General features: G+C 36.8%; 1 protein-coding gene across 1 annotated transcript; it reads left to right on the forward strand.

Moving 5' to 3' along the window:
* The first annotated feature begins 1,917 nt into the window (after positions 1 to 1,917).
* On the forward strand, positions 1,918 to 16,536 carry LOC127634984 (histone-lysine N-methyltransferase EZH2). The gene is made up of 20 exons (XM_052114768.1): positions 1,918 to 2,252; positions 3,622 to 3,745; positions 3,915 to 4,043; positions 4,404 to 4,523; positions 4,610 to 4,730; positions 4,887 to 5,066; positions 5,485 to 5,587; positions 5,680 to 5,843; positions 5,948 to 6,045; positions 6,618 to 6,855; positions 6,979 to 7,148; positions 12,786 to 12,880; positions 12,982 to 13,022; positions 13,158 to 13,283; positions 13,649 to 13,827; positions 14,499 to 14,594; positions 14,684 to 14,765; positions 14,852 to 14,932; positions 15,179 to 15,263; positions 15,435 to 16,536. Exons 2-20 carry the CDS (start codon positions 3,629 to 3,631, stop codon positions 15,493 to 15,495), a joined length of 2,286 nt encoding a protein of 761 aa, XP_051970728.1. The 5' UTR covers positions 1,918 to 2,252; positions 3,622 to 3,628; the 3' UTR covers positions 15,496 to 16,536.
* Positions 16,537 to 16,624: the final 88 nt, after the last annotated feature.

The raw sequence follows: 16,624 nt of genomic DNA on the forward strand, positions 1-16,624 counted from the left end.
GACAGGCCTTCAATAGGAAGTCGATGCTTGGTCCATTCATTTATGATGCTGAGGAATTCCAGGATTAAAAATGTTGGGTTTTTCCTAGATTCAAATCATGTTGTTTCAATTTTTCTGCATGTATAATCCCACAGTCTCTACGATCAACTTTAAGCTTGCAATCCTTTTGGGAAATGAAGCCTGGTGCTGAGAGCATAAAAAACAACTAGATTGTATATTGCAGATGCAACTATTTTCTTTTTATTACATGAACTTGAATTGTGAAAAACCTTTATAAATGTACATTTTTAAGAGCATGCTACAGAAACTACAATTGACATACTACATAGTATTAAGCTTTTGGTCTGATTTCAGACATAAAACAGACATCTGTTAAATAATTAACTTTTCTTGGGCCATTGAGTGGGTTAAAGGGATAGGTCACCCAAAAATGAAAATTCTCTCATTTCAACTTTCAAGACTTTCTTCTACAGAACACAAAGATTTTTAGAAGAATATCTCCGCTCTGTAGGTCCATACAATGCAAGTGAATGGTAACCAAAACATTGAGGCACATAAAGGCTGCATTAAAATACATCCATTCAACTCCAATGGTTTAATCCCTGACTTTTAAAGTAATTAAATCTATTTTGGATAAGAACGGATCAAAATGTAACAACTGTTTAACTTTAAATCTTGACATAAGCAGTTTCCTTGGTTATCAGCTGGATAAGGCATTGAGGTCTGAATCCTTGAGAGAAAAGAGAGCCTATGTTGTGTTCTGTCTAATGATGTCATTGATGGGATTGTTTGTAGTTTTGAGAATCATGTCAGAGGAACTGGATGCCAGTTTATCTCGAGAAGACTCACCTCTGACACATTTCTGTTTACCAACTTGACTTGGTGTTTTAAAAATATAATCTTTAGAATGATTGCATTCACGTAGTTAAACAGAACATCATGTTTCTAGAATAATCTGTACTGTTCATCTATCCGATCTCAATACTCATTATATGACGTCAATACATTCAGTATTTACTGTTGTTTCTGTAATCTAAGTTAGTTTGAGGTTAGATCTTCAACTCATTTACTTTTTCTATCTTTTGCCTTTGGAAATGTAGAGTACTTTGTCTTCAGTAAACTCTCAATTGATTGAAACTTTGACTAGTGCCTCATTGTTCATAGTTGTCTCTTTACTGGGTATAACTGTATTACCCTGCAGTATGGACAAAGCCAATATATTCTGAGATAAGAAAATCTTTGTGTGCATTTTGTGATCAGGTGAGTAAATGATCAGAAAGATTGATGCAGTATCCGTCTATTTTTTTTTTTGACAGGACTAAGGAATTGTGTGGTGATGTCATCGCCCTCGTTGAGAGATTCTATTGGAGTGGGCGGTACTTAACGAACCGGTTGACCCAAGTCCAAATAGTCCACAGGAAGTGGCACAGTTCAGTGCTAAAATAGATTGACATGTTTACTGTATCGACTTACTGGTCATATTGAACTGTTTACTTACAGTATTTGCAACAACGCTGAGCATGCTTATCCTTCTAATTTACCAAAAGAAAGAAATCGACACATACATATTTACACTATACTGTATATAAACCCCGCAAACACTTTAATAATGGGCTGGCATGATCCGTGGCAGCTATACAAATCCGAGAATTGACTGTAATATAGCGCTCCGTTTTATCAGTTTAAAAAATTTTTTCGCTAAAAATCAAGAACAAAGACAACTTCTTCACATGGCCCCCACTCCAGGTCCCTCACTGCAGTCACGCATCCGATTGGCCGAGTCCCTGAAAATCCCTAACCAATCGGACCAGTTTACATTGAACGTTTCGAATACAGCTGGTTATGATTGGTTCATCTGTTTGGCGCTCGTTGGTTCTGCAGTGCGCGAGGTGGGCGGTGAATTCTGAGTGTAAACGACAGACTGAGCGGGTTTGAATGTTTGAAGAAACGGAAATATTTAATATTTATATGCATTTCGAATTTATTTCCAATTCGGTTACAGTCTGCCACCCACAAGAGGGGAGGACGGCTGACAAAACTAATATTTGAAGATACAAAGGCGAAAGAAGCTATTGTCTTTTGTTTATCGAGGCTCGCCGGTATTGGTAACGCGGACGTGCGGGGTTGAAAGGACCTTTTCCCGCGAGCTAGCTGAGTTAGCTAGCTTAGTTAACCGATCATCTTTAACTGGTGACGGCGCTGACAAACTGACAAAAAAGTCGCTTGATTTAATGTGGACTAGTCTCTTGCAGGTAGGCACCAGAGGAAGACTGTTGATTCTGTGATATTTTCGAAAAACCACATTGAGACAACCTAGTTAACTAGTCAACTTCAAATTAAAACATTGGCAAGTCATCAATCGTGTTAAAATAGATTATAGACCGTTTAGAAATAATGTGATGCATGTAGTTTTCTGCTGACAGGCCATGATGAAGTTAATATACTGTTATGAATTCACAATAACTGTTGTATGTAGTTATTTCACTCAAACACCATGCACTTAACGGTCTCTTCGTTAGTCTTATCGTCCTTCAGTGGTTCAATTAAGATTTTCGCGAAAGCTGCAGTAACTGACGGAGAGCGGGACAGACTGACGCGGAACTTTACGCATTCTATGATCCGTAAACATTCCAATTTAGAACGTCAGTCTGTTACATTTCAGTGTTGCAGCAAATCGGATTGACACGTGGGAAGATATTGTGCATGCGCAGTTTCTTTTCAATGTTTGTTGTAACATCACGTTCTTTAAGTTCGAATGTTAACGATACAGAAATACCCACATAAATGTAAAGTGGTATACAATTCCAAGCATGTGCCCATCTTATCCCATATGCGTTTATAATCTTTCATTAGTTTTCCCAACGTTGTCAATGTTCAACAGTTTGTCATTACTGCTTGATTTACTGTTCTTATTATGTTAGTTTGAATAAATAGTCAAATAATCAAATTTGAAGGTTCTGATACAGTTTGAAGTCGCTGCAGTGCTACATTACACCAGTAGGGGCGCCAATGAGTTTATACACCTGTCACTTTGATGATAAAGATTTAGCAAATGTAATGGCCAAGCTTTTCATTTGGATCACAGAAAGTGCATTCATGGATAAAGAAGGACATTTATGTGCCTTGATATTAAATCAGAATTTTGTTACTAGGAGAGTAACTACATGATTTGGAAATGATGCTGAGCGTATATTGGGGAAAAATTGCAGTTGGAGGGGGAAACCTGTGAACTTAAAAGTCACACTTTGTCACTGTCTAGCATGCCACCTCCTGACTCAGCTGCTCTGTTACATATTCAGCTCACATATCCACAGAATGTTAGATAAATCATGACAACAGCAGAGATGCCTTTTACACTCTATTGTAGATTCATTCATTTGAATTATTGTTCACTTTCACTACTTGAAACCATATGGTGAGAGAGTAGATCTGCCATATGCATCTAAACTGTGGCAGCTGCACTTTCCTGTGTGAGTTACATGAATGCATTTGCTGTATTTTACTATTATTCCAGGACAAGAGGGTAAACAATGTCTGGACATTTCTGTACACTATAACCAAGTTGTATGTTTCTATATTTGTCTAGCATTAAACGTAAAACCATACTGTAAATGTCTATAGGGAAACCATGGGATTGACTGGGAGGAAATCGGAGAAGGGTCCGGTTTGCTGGAGGAGACGTGTGAAGTCTGAGTACATGCGACTTCGGCAGCTCAAACGTTTTAGGAGGGCAGATGAGGTCAAGGTGATCCAAGGACTAATACAGCAGAGATACATTTCTGCTGTATAAATGGATTTCGTTATATTGTTTATCCCCCAGTGGAGGACACTAATGGCCTTTGGGGGGAAAAAACCCTGTTGCCTACCTGACTCTAGGACGATTTAATATTAAAATATATTTTCTTGTTTTACAGAGCATGTTCAGCTCCAACAGACAGAAGATCTTGGAACGCACAGACATATTGAACCAAGAATGGAAACTGAGACGGATACAACCTGTTCACATTATGACACCTGTAAGCTCCTTGCGTGGGACTAGAGAGGTTTGAACACATCTAATTGAGATTCTCCCAGAATGCATTAGTATGCATTTTGAATGCCATCTGAGCTTTTGTCAGTTTATTTAATGTAATATTTTAGCCCCCTTTTCCGTACTTAATGATAATACCTATTTGTGTTTATTATTTTACATGTGAGTTCTCAAATCCTATGTGTTTCATTGTGCCCAGCCTCATAGGCTATATAAGTATATGGGTCATTATTCTCCATGGTATATGTTACTATTGAATTAGAAATGTTACCTCTCAATAAAAGATTGTGGTACATCATATGACTCATTTTTTTATATGTGTTATGGGATTTCATCTCTCATTGAAATTTAACACAGCTCGATAATTTTTTAGTGCACTGTTGACAGTGGCTTCTCAGAGTTTTCCAGACAAGTCATTCCTCTAAAAACACTGAACGCTGTGGCTTCTGTGCCCGTTATGTATTCATGGTCACCACTCCAGCAAAACTTTATGGTAAAACCAAATTCTATTTATGCATGTGTTTGAGAAATACAAGTATTAAAAGCAAAGCATTCTTTAAATGTTGTATTCTGTTTTAGGTTGAAGATGAAACGGTATTGCACAACATCCCTTACATGGGTGATGAAATCCTTGATCAAGATGGCACCTTCATTGAAGAGCTTATTAAAAACTATGATGGAAAAGTCCATGGAGATAGAGGTCAGGGTTTAAAATTTAAATGGATTCTTCCTTCATAAGCTCCAAAAGCTAAAGTATAAACTTTGAAAGCAATTATCCCTTTAAGCAGAACTAACATTTGATTGCATGTTGTCTTGAAACGAGACATTGATTTCCTATTTTGTGTTCTGTGTGCAGAGTGTGGCTTTATAAATGATGAGATCTTTGTGGAGCTAGTGAATGCGCTCAATCAGTACAGTGACAATGAGGAAGATGATGAAGATGAGGATCAGCATGATTGTAAATTGGAGAAGATGGAACTCTGTGATGGAAAAGATGACACTGAAGACTCTCACAATGACCAAATTAATTCTGAGAGTAAATTAAGCCTGAGCAGAGTCTTGGTGTTAATGTACTAATTACTTTAAACAGTTTGGAGATGTATTTTATTTTTAATAAATAAGTGTGTATTCGTTGTTTTGGTTCAGAGATATACTGAATGAAATTCTAAATATATTAAGCTCACAAAATACACACTTTGTTTATAAAGCTTCAAAAGATTTCCAGTTGCTTGCTCAACATTATAGAATATGTTTGCAAGCAGCAGTTAAAATGTTTTATGTAAAGTTCAATCTATGTAGATTTACAAACAAATCTGTCTCATGTCCTTTAGTTCTGACGATAAACAGGCATTTTATTACACACAACTGCATGTATTATATGCAATGTCTTGATTTATTATGTAATCTATCCCTTGATCACAAACTCTGTTTTGCCTTGTTTTTCTGTCCAACAGGTTTCAACATTGAAAGATCTAAAAAGTTCCCCTCTGAAAAAATCTTTGAAGCCATTTCTTCCATGTTTCCTGATAAAGGTTCACCTGAAGAACTCAAAGAAAAGTATGTCAGATGTGTCTGTAAAAACATTACCCTAAGCAGCAGATATTGTTTGTTGTAATTGTGACAAAGTCTTGATGCCCCTCTCTGCTCAGGTACAAAGAGCTCACTGAGCAGCAGCTCCCAGGAGCTCTTCCACCTGAATGCACCCCCAACATCGATGGGCCAAATGCTAAATCAGTTCAGAGAGAGCAGAGTCTGCACTCCTTCCACACACTCTTCTGCAGGCGTTGCTTCAAATACGACTGTTTCCTCCACCGTAAGCAATGATTGCACAAAGTCCTTGACACTTAAATTCACACTTAAATTTCTTCTCAAGATTTAACTTTTTTAAGTAAATAGCTTTTTTATTTTAATTTGCAGCTTTCCATGCAACTCCAAACACATACAAGCGCAAGAACATGGAGAATTTGGTGGACAGCAAACCATGTGGCAATTATTGCTATATGTATATGGTTCAGGCAAGTGCATTTCTTCACCCAATCAGAATTGGAAGATATTATCAATCCTGAAGATAAAAATCAAACTTGTTTAAGCAGTAACAATTTACAATAAGGTTGTATACATTAACATTATTTAACACAATAGTTAACATGAACTAACATGAACTAACAGTGAACAATACTTTAACAGAGTTTATTGTTGTTGGTTAATGTTAAATTCAATAGTGTAATAGTCACAAGTATACTTAAATACTTATTTCCCTCATTAAAATGCAATTCAATTTATAAAATGTTTGACATGCGTTTTTCTGGATTTTTGTGGTGTTATTCTGTCTCTCACTGTTCAAATTAACCTACAATTAAAATTATAGACTGATCATTTGTTTGTCAGTGGGCAAACGTACAATATCAGCAGGGGATCAAATACTTTTTTCCCTCTCTGTATGTTTGTAAATTATCCATGATTTTCCTAAAACACAGATTATTCAAGGACATAGTCTGTTAATCAGCAAATCTGTCTGAAGTGTTTAATTTATCCGGTTCTGGTCTTGTTTATTTTATACTGAGCGTACACATCTGTTTCTCTTCAGGATGGCATGGTTAGGGAATTCCCTGCAGGTGTGGTTGCAGAGCGTGCCAAGACCCCTTCCAAGCGCACAGTCGGCAGACGCAGAGGGAGACTCCCAAACAGCAATAGTAGACCCAGCACCCCAACGTTTAACACTGAGACTAAAGACACTGACAGCGACCAAGAGGGAGGGGCAGATGGGAATGACTGTAATGATAAAGACGAAGATGACAAAAAGGATGAAACCACCAGCTCCTCAGGTATTGATTGAGGGGCTGTGACATATTACACTAGTGTGCTCATTTATATTTATTTCTAATGAAAGTCTTAGCTAAAATAGTTGGTTGGTAGTTGTGCAATATGTGATTATGTGTGTTGTACAGAGGCAAACTCTCGCTGTCAGACTCCAGTGAAGTTGAAATTGAGCTCAGAGCCTCCTGAAAACGTGGACTGGAGTGGAGCCGAGGCATCTCTGTTCCGAGTGCTCATCGGCACTTACTATGACAACTTCTGCGCAATTGCCAGACTCATTGGCACAAAGACCTGCAGACAGGTACACACATTTGAAAGGTTTATGATTAAAGATTCTATTCTATAAGAATTTTATATTGGTGTTTCATGTTACTTTTACGTAAAAAAAACCTACATACTTGCTCTATTTTAAAGAGCTGATAGAAATTACTTTCAAGTACAATTATTAAATATAGTTTCATGTCACAGGCCTCAGACACTAAAAATAAAATGTTTTTCGTTTCAGTTCGTTCTGAGCAAAAACCAGAAGTTCCATAGCCTACTTTCCAAATGTTAGTTCAGTGAAGACTTGGAAATAACTGAGAAATATACTTTTATACCTCTAACAATGTTTTCCTTGTGTCTGGATTAGCCATGCATGTATATGTAGTAATTATATATAGTTGTTAAAAAGGTCTTCATTCACAGAATGTGACATCCACAACGGGCAGTTGAAAGAAATGTGTGATTCTGCAGTTTCCTTCATGTTGTCCTTTAGGCAACATGAATTGGTGTAGTTTAAAAAATGTACTTTGTTAAACTGTTATTAGTCCCAGTCTAGGTTGGGAAAACTAACAAGAAGGTTGTGGTTCCCCTCTTCCTTCCCAGCACTCAAAAAGTGCAAAAAGGCTTCAGGAGGGTGCAATGGCCAAAATAGCAAACAAAAGTTTATTCATTCTTAAAGGGGGAGTCAACTAACTTTCCTAGAATAGAAAATGGAAATAAACAACATAAACATACTCTAACTCCCTTTCTACCTGAAAACAGATATTAAGCAAAATGGTACCCATCTCCCTACAAATGCTCACAAAGTAATCATTTCAAGGCACACTTGACAATAACTTTTAACACCTTTTAACAACAGTTCTTTCAATAGGCACAAATGCAATCTCAAGTGATATACAACAAATTCTCAAGAGATTATAACAACATGTCTGAGAGGGGAGATCGGAATGAAACTTTCCAGCAGCTTTTATCCTTCAGCAGCTCACAGTCATACAAATCAGAACAAATCCTTGTTAGTGCTCTCACCTGGTAGTGATTAGAGTGAAAGGGAGAAGGAGAGAGAGAGGAGAAAAGCCAGGGGAAAAACATACATGTCACACTAGACATTCTCATCCCAAAATACATAACCAAAACAGATAAAATGTTACACCGCATTGAATACGACTTACAACATGACACCTCCCCAACGAAAAAATACACACTTTTTTTTTTTAGGTACTACAAAAGATCACTCATTACAACAAGCACTTGTCAATCTTCAGCACTGTGGGCTTTGGACAGCACATCTGTAACAATGTTTTTAGCACCCCTTCTATGGCTAATGTCCAGGTTGAATTCTTGAATTATGAGACGCCAACACATTAAGCATTGATTCGAGTTGCTCTTACAGGAGAGAGAGACCAGCGGGTTATGGTCAGTGTACACAACAATTGAATATTATCTACCACCCAAGTAGATTTCAAAGTGTTTGAGTGCCATCAACAGGACAACAGCTTCTTTTTTAATGGTGCTATAATTGCACTTGCAATTTCTTTGAAAAGTAACAAATTGGGTGATCAACTCTGGCGTTGCTCCATTGTAAAAGGACTGCTCCGGCACCAGTAGTGCTTGTATCAACCTCTAACTTAAACGGATGAGCTAAGTCAGGTGCTTTAACACAGGAGTTAGTGTCGAGCCTACAGTAAGAAGCAGTTCACTTAATAGTTTCAGCAGGCCCCTAATAGTATGACCAAAGCCTAGTTTGGCAGGGCTGAAACCCAAGGACTCCTGAACAGTTTCTCTGATTGCAAAGAGGAGCAAAGGAAGGCTGTTGGCCCAATTTTTACTGCTTTCAACACAATAAGTATGCAGCTGGGGCTGGTTGAATGATTTGGTTTGCCTGCAATTTGACATGCATGGCAAGAACGACAGTACTTTGAGACAGCTGTTCTTAGCCAGGCCAATAGAAATACTTAGTTACACACTGGAAAGTTTTGTTAATGCCTAAATCTCCAGGAAGAATGTGGTCATGGGTGAGTTTGAGAACTAGTAGATGGTAACCAATAGGTAGTACAATTTGATAAGTTGGGCTCAACCCAGCCTCTTTAAGGACTTGAGACATCTACTTAAACATCAGAACAACTTTATCCCAAAAATAGCTAACATTTACATTATCGACACCATCCAACCAAGTTGCTCTCTGCCTGCCAACTTTCAGAGATGGGTCTCCGTTAACAGTAGAACCAAGGTCATCTTCCACAACACTTCTGTCTACAGATAGACAGAGCTCAACAGGGGGAACTGAGGGAGTGAGAAAAGAATCAAACGGGTCTATCACATCTTCATACTTGCACGCCTCGAAACGCTTAACTGCGCACACCAGGAACACAGAGGGGAAACACCTGGCATGTCTTACTTGCATACAATAGATTCAGTAACAATTGGGTAAGGCAGCGGATTTAGGGTAAATGGAAACACTACCCTTCATTTGAAAGGGACCAAACACAGGAATCAGACAAATCATAATCCTCCACATAGGCAAAGGACTGAAAACCACATTTGCAATGCTTTTAGTTTTAGAAATGGCACTTATTTTTGTTTCCATGCCTTGCAGTCAAGAGATAAAGTGACTGGGATCAAAGCAGTAAAAACAAACACATTTAGACTCATCCTTGCGTTGTGTTGGATGCTGCTCACTTTTAGGCAAACGATTTAACAACGTTTTTCGCCTCGTGGGAAAACATCAACATCGGACTCTTGACGAGCAGCAGGAGAGAACACAGTCTTATCCCTAAGGACATATTCATTTGCTAACACAGCAGCAGCAAAAAGTGAGGCTACTTTTTGTTCATTCAAATGCAACATTATTAACACCCACATTTCTTTTGGCCAATTCAGTTTCACAGCAATTCACGAAAACGCAACAAAATAAGCATCGACTTCAGAATGGAGGGACAAGTTTAATATACCTGCTAGGGTCAAAGGGAACAGAAGCACCATCAGGTGCACGACCTGTGCCGGGCTGGGCAGAAGTATAGACACCAACATGGGTAGGAGCAGAGGGAGGCTGAACTGCGATACACGCTGCACATTCTCTTTTCTACACAAATGCAGCAAACGTGTATCATGCTCTTGCCGTTTGATTTGCAACTCTATCTCTTTCAATTTCAGTGCCAAATTGGGGTCAATTTGTCAGCCTCACTAACTGAATGCGGCTCTTCTGAAATATTCTTAACTCCAACAATTTGGTAAACAATTTAGATTGAATTAATCAAGATTTCAGCAATTTGTGGATTTTATCAAATAGTTCTGTGGTCAGATTATTGAGGAAAGATTCAATATCAGATTCCAGGGTCTACACTAAACACTTACTACTCCTCACATAAAATAAACAGCCAAACAAGAAATGTAAATACCAGGGTTCCCATGGATCCTTAAAGTCTTTAAATGTCTTGTATTCAGTTTTCCAAAATTTAAGGTCATAAAGTCTTAAATATCTTAAATGATACAACAAAAGTATTTTTATTTAAAGAGGTCTTACATTTTGTGAAGGAAAGACAGGAATTGTGATATGACCTAATGTCAATGATTTGACATCAAATCGGCACAATCAGTGCTTGAAAAAAGTGCAGGTACTCTCCTTATTAGTATTAAACTTGATTTTTTAATTATACTGCACGACTGTTTTTGTTTACAAATGTTTATTCAAAAATAAATATATAAACTTATGGCAGGGCCCTTCAACTTCTTTCTATCGTGGGCCAGATTTTACAGATGAAAACTCAACTGGGCAAATCTTATTTTCTGTATTTATCTTGCCTAACATGTTAACATGAAAAATAAGCCTGATAATAATATGCATTTATTTACATAAATATGTCTTTTATTGTAAATAAAAACTATTTTAAAGTTATATTTTTAAAGTCTGGTCATAAATAAAGACTTGATAGAAGAACAAACATGACCTCACACCCTCAACTAACAAACAGGTTTTGATTATCCTTACTTTGAAAATTAAAACGGCCTACAATTTAAGGTTATTGTTTGTGGAAACTGAGGAAGAGCATTTAGATCTGCTAAAGTCTGTATCTTTGATAATATCAACCCACGTAAGAAAGCGATAGCAATTTAATTTAGAACTGCCTTTTTACACAAAATAAATGTAAAACTGAAAAAAGGGCATTACGTCAGTTCTAGGGTTGCGTGGTTTACCATAATTAAAATGGTATGAAATCATCTTGTTGCTAATTTCGGTACTATATTACAGTATGCTGTCATTATCAAAATTATATGGTATGTGACAGTTTTGAGATGAAATCAATGACAAATTGAAAATAAAATAAACAACTTCTAGGTATGGCAAAATGTGATCATTAAACAGCAGCAGGATGTCATTTAGTTAAATAATATACAGTCACATGCATTGCACACTACAGAATGAACAAGAGGTGTCTCTCTTCTTTTTTTACCAAAAATAAAATTGCAATATTTTTTGCAAGAAAACTCCCAAAATGTTATATTTTTAATTTTATTACAGCTGTATATATCAATTTGATTAAACACCATTTGATCATAACATTTAATTAAAACTTTTAACATGGAATCCAGAAAAATTAAAATGGAAAACGCATAATCTGTATCTGTGAGACTTTTAGTTCTTTTAATTGTCATTTTCTGTGTAATTTCATCAAATCTGAGGCTTTTTATTTGTTGATTTTATTGTTTATACTGAGGTACCAGGGCTGGTATCGTACCGAAGCCAAAATTTTGTTATCAACAACACTAGACTATTCTTCCTTTTTAAATTTGAATCTCCTTCAATGAGGTGAAATTAGCCTTTTCTTGTCCTGCACATATTGTGTTATTGCACACAAGAGCCAGATACTTGTGCAGATAGTCATTAGGAACAGTGAACAAATGATATGATGTTCAGGAATGTGAACGCTGACACACATCAGTATGTAGAACCAAACACCGTCAGGATATATGCATAGGCAAGTTCAGTGACAATTCACATAATCTTTTTATGAGCACTAAAGAAAAAAATGGAGAATAAAAGGCAAACTGGAACTGGACCACGGAATACTTGATGACCGCCACTGCTGCACATGCTGAGTGTTGTTAAACTCACCGAGTTTTGCACAGAATCGCTCGGATATTTATCGCAATTTTATCAAAATCATTTAGAAGTCCAAATAACTTGCCGATTGGCGGGCCACATCGAATCATTGACTCATTAAATAAAAACATTACATTGTACCGGGAGACTCTGAGAAGTGGTGGTATGCAAGAAAAACTGCCGGTATTGTTGACTAAATTAGAGAAGTTGAAATTGGATTTTGGACTGAGCACAATCCAATATCAGTCAACCTCTAATTTGTATCTATTTATTTAATGGTACATAAATCTGTTTTAATGTGATATATATGTGGAAAACATGCCTCAAGCACTTTAAACTTGCATTCAGCCTTTCCCGCTTTACTGATAAGCTATATTAAGACCATGTTGAATGTGTGTTCGCCAATTTCTAAAGGGGGAGTCAACTATCTTTCCTAGAAAAGAAAATGGAAATAAACAACAAACGTTCTCCAACTCCCTTTCTTGGCTATTACGAAAGGCAGAAATAAGAACTCGTATCTAGTTGATATTTGAATTCATGTTTTAAGAGGGTTTTTCCTGTTTTGGGATCTGTTAGGTTTATGAATTCAGGGTAAAAGAATCCAGCATCATCGCACGTGCACCTGCAGTGGATGAAAACACCCCTCAAAGGAAGAAAAAGAGGAAACACCGGTATGTCAAAAAGGAGGCCACTTTTGTTTCACTTTCAACAAATGCAGTATAAATGCAGTTAGTCAAGTCTAACCTGTTTGCCGCCTTGTTTCTTGTTCTAGGTTGTGGGCCACTCATTGTCGAAAAATTCAACTAAAGAAAGGTTTGTATCGTATTGAAGTTTGCAGAATGATAAAGAATTAAACTCCAACTGTAAACTTGGCTTAAAATAAGCTCTCGATTGTGAAGGTTAGTTAAGAATGCAAAAGTGTGCATTACTCTAATTTTCTGCACACAGATGGCTCCTCCAATCATGTGTACAACTACCAGCCATGTGACCACCCACGCCAACCATGTGACAGTTCTTGCCCCTGTGTCACTGCCCAAAACTTCTGTGAGAAGTTCTGCCAGTGCAGCTCAGAATGTGAGTATATACATCAGTCAAGCATGCAACCTTAATGCGACACCCAGCTTAAAGAAAAACACAGAATCATAATATGTGGCTTGGGCTTGGAAAGAGAAAACAAAAAAAATTAATGCTTCTTACCCCCTAAACATGGAGAGTGTTGAGATGGCGAGCTGAAAGCAACTAATTTTGCCTTGCATTTAAATCTATTATTTTATATAGAATATATTTTGCACACAATGCTCCTGGATTTAAATGATTGGTACTTGTTTAGTGTGTGATTTATAGACTTCTGTGAGCTACAATGAAAACTTTAACTTGAAAATGTTGTAAAGTTAATATATAACTTTAGTGAAGTATTAAAAGTGGTCATGCATGTGCAGGTCAGAACCGGTTTCCAGGTTGCCGTTGTAAGGCTCAGTGTAACACCAAGCAGTGCCCCTGTTACCTGGCCGTACGGGAGTGTGACCCTGACCTGTGCCTTACCTGTGGGGCGGCTGAACACTGGGACAGTAAAAATGTCTCCTGCAAGAACTGTAGCATCCAGAGAGGAGCCAAGAAGGTACATTTATTATGTCATGTCTCACCATTAAGATGCATGTGTAGGTTTTGTGAAAATTATCAAGAGGAATTTAAAAATGAAAAAAATCCACATTCTTACCAATTAGCACCAATTATGCACAGACACGTTATTATTACTGTTAAGTAATTAACAAATGCAGTAAGTTAATAGACTAACTTATTGCATTTGTATTTCTAAAATATAATTTGTTGCAAATGATTCAAGGCTCCCACTGTCATGGAAATATCAGTGATTATTGTTTTTCTTTTTTTTTTTTTTTTCTAGGCCTGAAAAAGTCAGAAATGAATAATTTCCTTGACATCAGCTTTTTCAGTTGAGAATAGAGTTTTTCTTCATCGGTTAAGTAATGCTCTTGTGTAGAGTAAAACCATAGTGATTTAGTATGATTTGTGAGTGAATTTTCTTTTGAGTCAATTCTTTTCAATAAATCAAACGAGGCATATTCAGGTCTTTATGATCCATTAGAAAATCAATGTGATTTTGAATGTTTTTTAAAAATCTCTCTAGTATTAACTAAAGAAAGCTTAAGGATATTCATTGAAATTCAAGGGACCAGTGTGAGAACTCTGATTATTAACATCTTAATTATAATGCTCCCTCTTTTTTTTTTTTATGTATGCCATTTTTACCCTTTTTATTCTTTTTTTTAGCACTTGCTACTGGCACCATCTGATGTGGCTGGGTGGGGCATCTTCATCAAAGAGCCTGTTCAGAAAAATGAGTTCATTTCTGAGTACTGTGGGGAGGTGAGATGACTTACTGTTTATTACGCATGTCAGAGTTCAGATTTGCTTTCCTCCTTATATGACGCATTTCTATTTTTTTTACCTGATAGATAATCTCCCAGGATGAGGCAGACCGCAGAGGCAAGGTCTATGACAAATACATGTGCAGCTTCCTGTTCAACCTAAATAACGGTAACTCAATTATTTCTCAAACTCTTGTTTTACTGCACTGAACACATGCTCTCTCATTGGCTGACAACCTCAACTTTCACCCACAGATTTTGTTGTTGATGCAACTAGGAAAGGAAACAAGATTAGGTTTGCCAACCACTCCGTGAACCCCAACTGCTATGCAAAAGGTAAATCATTTAGAATGCAGAAAATGGTCTAAAATGGGTAGTTCACCCAAAAATGAAAAATGTTTTTTTTTACTTCCTCACACTCAACCTGTAGGACTTTCTTCTGTGGAACAAAGATGTTTGGCAGAATGTTAACTTAAGTCATCATTCACTTTCAGAGGATCTTCTTTTTTCCACACAATGAATGATGGCTGAAGAGTGTTTGTAAAATTTAAACTCACGCTCTGTTCTTCTCTGCCCCCACAGTCATGATGGTTAATGGGGATCACAGAATTGGCATATTTGCCAAGAGAGCCATACAGACTGGAGAGGAACTGTTCTTTGACTACAGGTAGAAAATGCTATAATCACTTTGGCCTTCTACAAATGACTTAAAACAGAATTGTGGCAAAAATGGTTAAATGCTTTAATTTGTTTATTTGGGTGTATAAGGCTGATTTGCCTCAGTTTATTAAAGGTGATGTTGCTTAAAAACCTAAATATAATTTCATATCCCTTTCAGATACAGTCAAGCCGATGCTCTAAAATATGTGGGCATTGAACGTGAAATGGAAATTCCATGAAGCCATCTACCTCCTTGAATAATTGCCTTACATTCTTCAGGAATTCTCTCTCCACATACATCTCCAAAACAGCTTAGAAACCGGGTTTTGTTGGACAAGGGCATTTTTTTTTTTTTTTATTCGACCAACACGCTTACTCTGGGATTACTTTTTGATAGTAACTTGAACATTCTGTCATGTTTACAGCTGAAGCAATCCATTTAATAATGGACCATTGTTTTGTACTCTGGATCATAGTACTCCCCATTTGCTGCAAGTTATTTTGAAAATGCATTCTTTACACTTTTGGACCAATTTTTTTTTTTACAGGCTATATGTTTCTAACACGTTATAACACAAACCCCAGCTTCTTTTAAAGGTTTTGTTCATTGTGGAAACCAAAGCCACTTTCACTGTTTTTGCATGTCATCTCAAGAAACAAAGTGCAGAGGTATTTAATGCATTTTCTTGAGTGTCAATGCACAATTGCTGTAAACACAATGGTGAATTATGAGAGGAGAGTGTAGACTCAGTATCATACTATTGTGGTGCCTTGAAATTAAAAAAAAAACTGACTAGTTTCTTGGATTAGATTTCCTATAAAGTTGTTGAACAGTGTACTCATTGTATGCATGAACAAAAGTTTTAAATGGAATCGGGTAGAGCTTCAATTTTATCATGTATTGTTTCACAAAGTCTAGCGAGACCATTGCAGCTCTGAACTAGACATCACTAAAGGTAGCGAGATTGGTTTAAGGTGCTCTTTGTCCCATGTTAAGTGAAAAAACATTATTTTTCAAACTGTGGGATGTTATAAGAATCAAAGCAATAATACCATGCTTGACTTAAGGTCCCTATTTATTTTATCAGTGTAAACCAATTTTATTAATATAATTTATTGATATTATCTTTGCTGTGATTAGGGAATATTTAGGCGTAAGTTAATGCTTTGTTTTTCTCCACTATTGATAATTCTTATGCTTTATTTTCTGTGGGTTTTTGACCACTCCATCTCGATGTTTCTGATTACAAGGTGCTGTTTAATTGTTTACAGGAACTTAAAAAAAAAAAAAAGTAAAACAATTGTCTGCTGTATTATTTCCAGAAGAGTGCCAGAAAATTTAGCTGAGTGACGTGAACAAAGAGAATT

Source organism: Xyrauchen texanus, chromosome 42 (assembly GCF_025860055.1).
Source record: "Xyrauchen texanus isolate HMW12.3.18 chromosome 42, RBS_HiC_50CHRs, whole genome shotgun sequence".
Lineage (NCBI taxonomy): Eukaryota > Metazoa > Chordata > Actinopteri > Cypriniformes > Catostomidae > Xyrauchen > Xyrauchen texanus.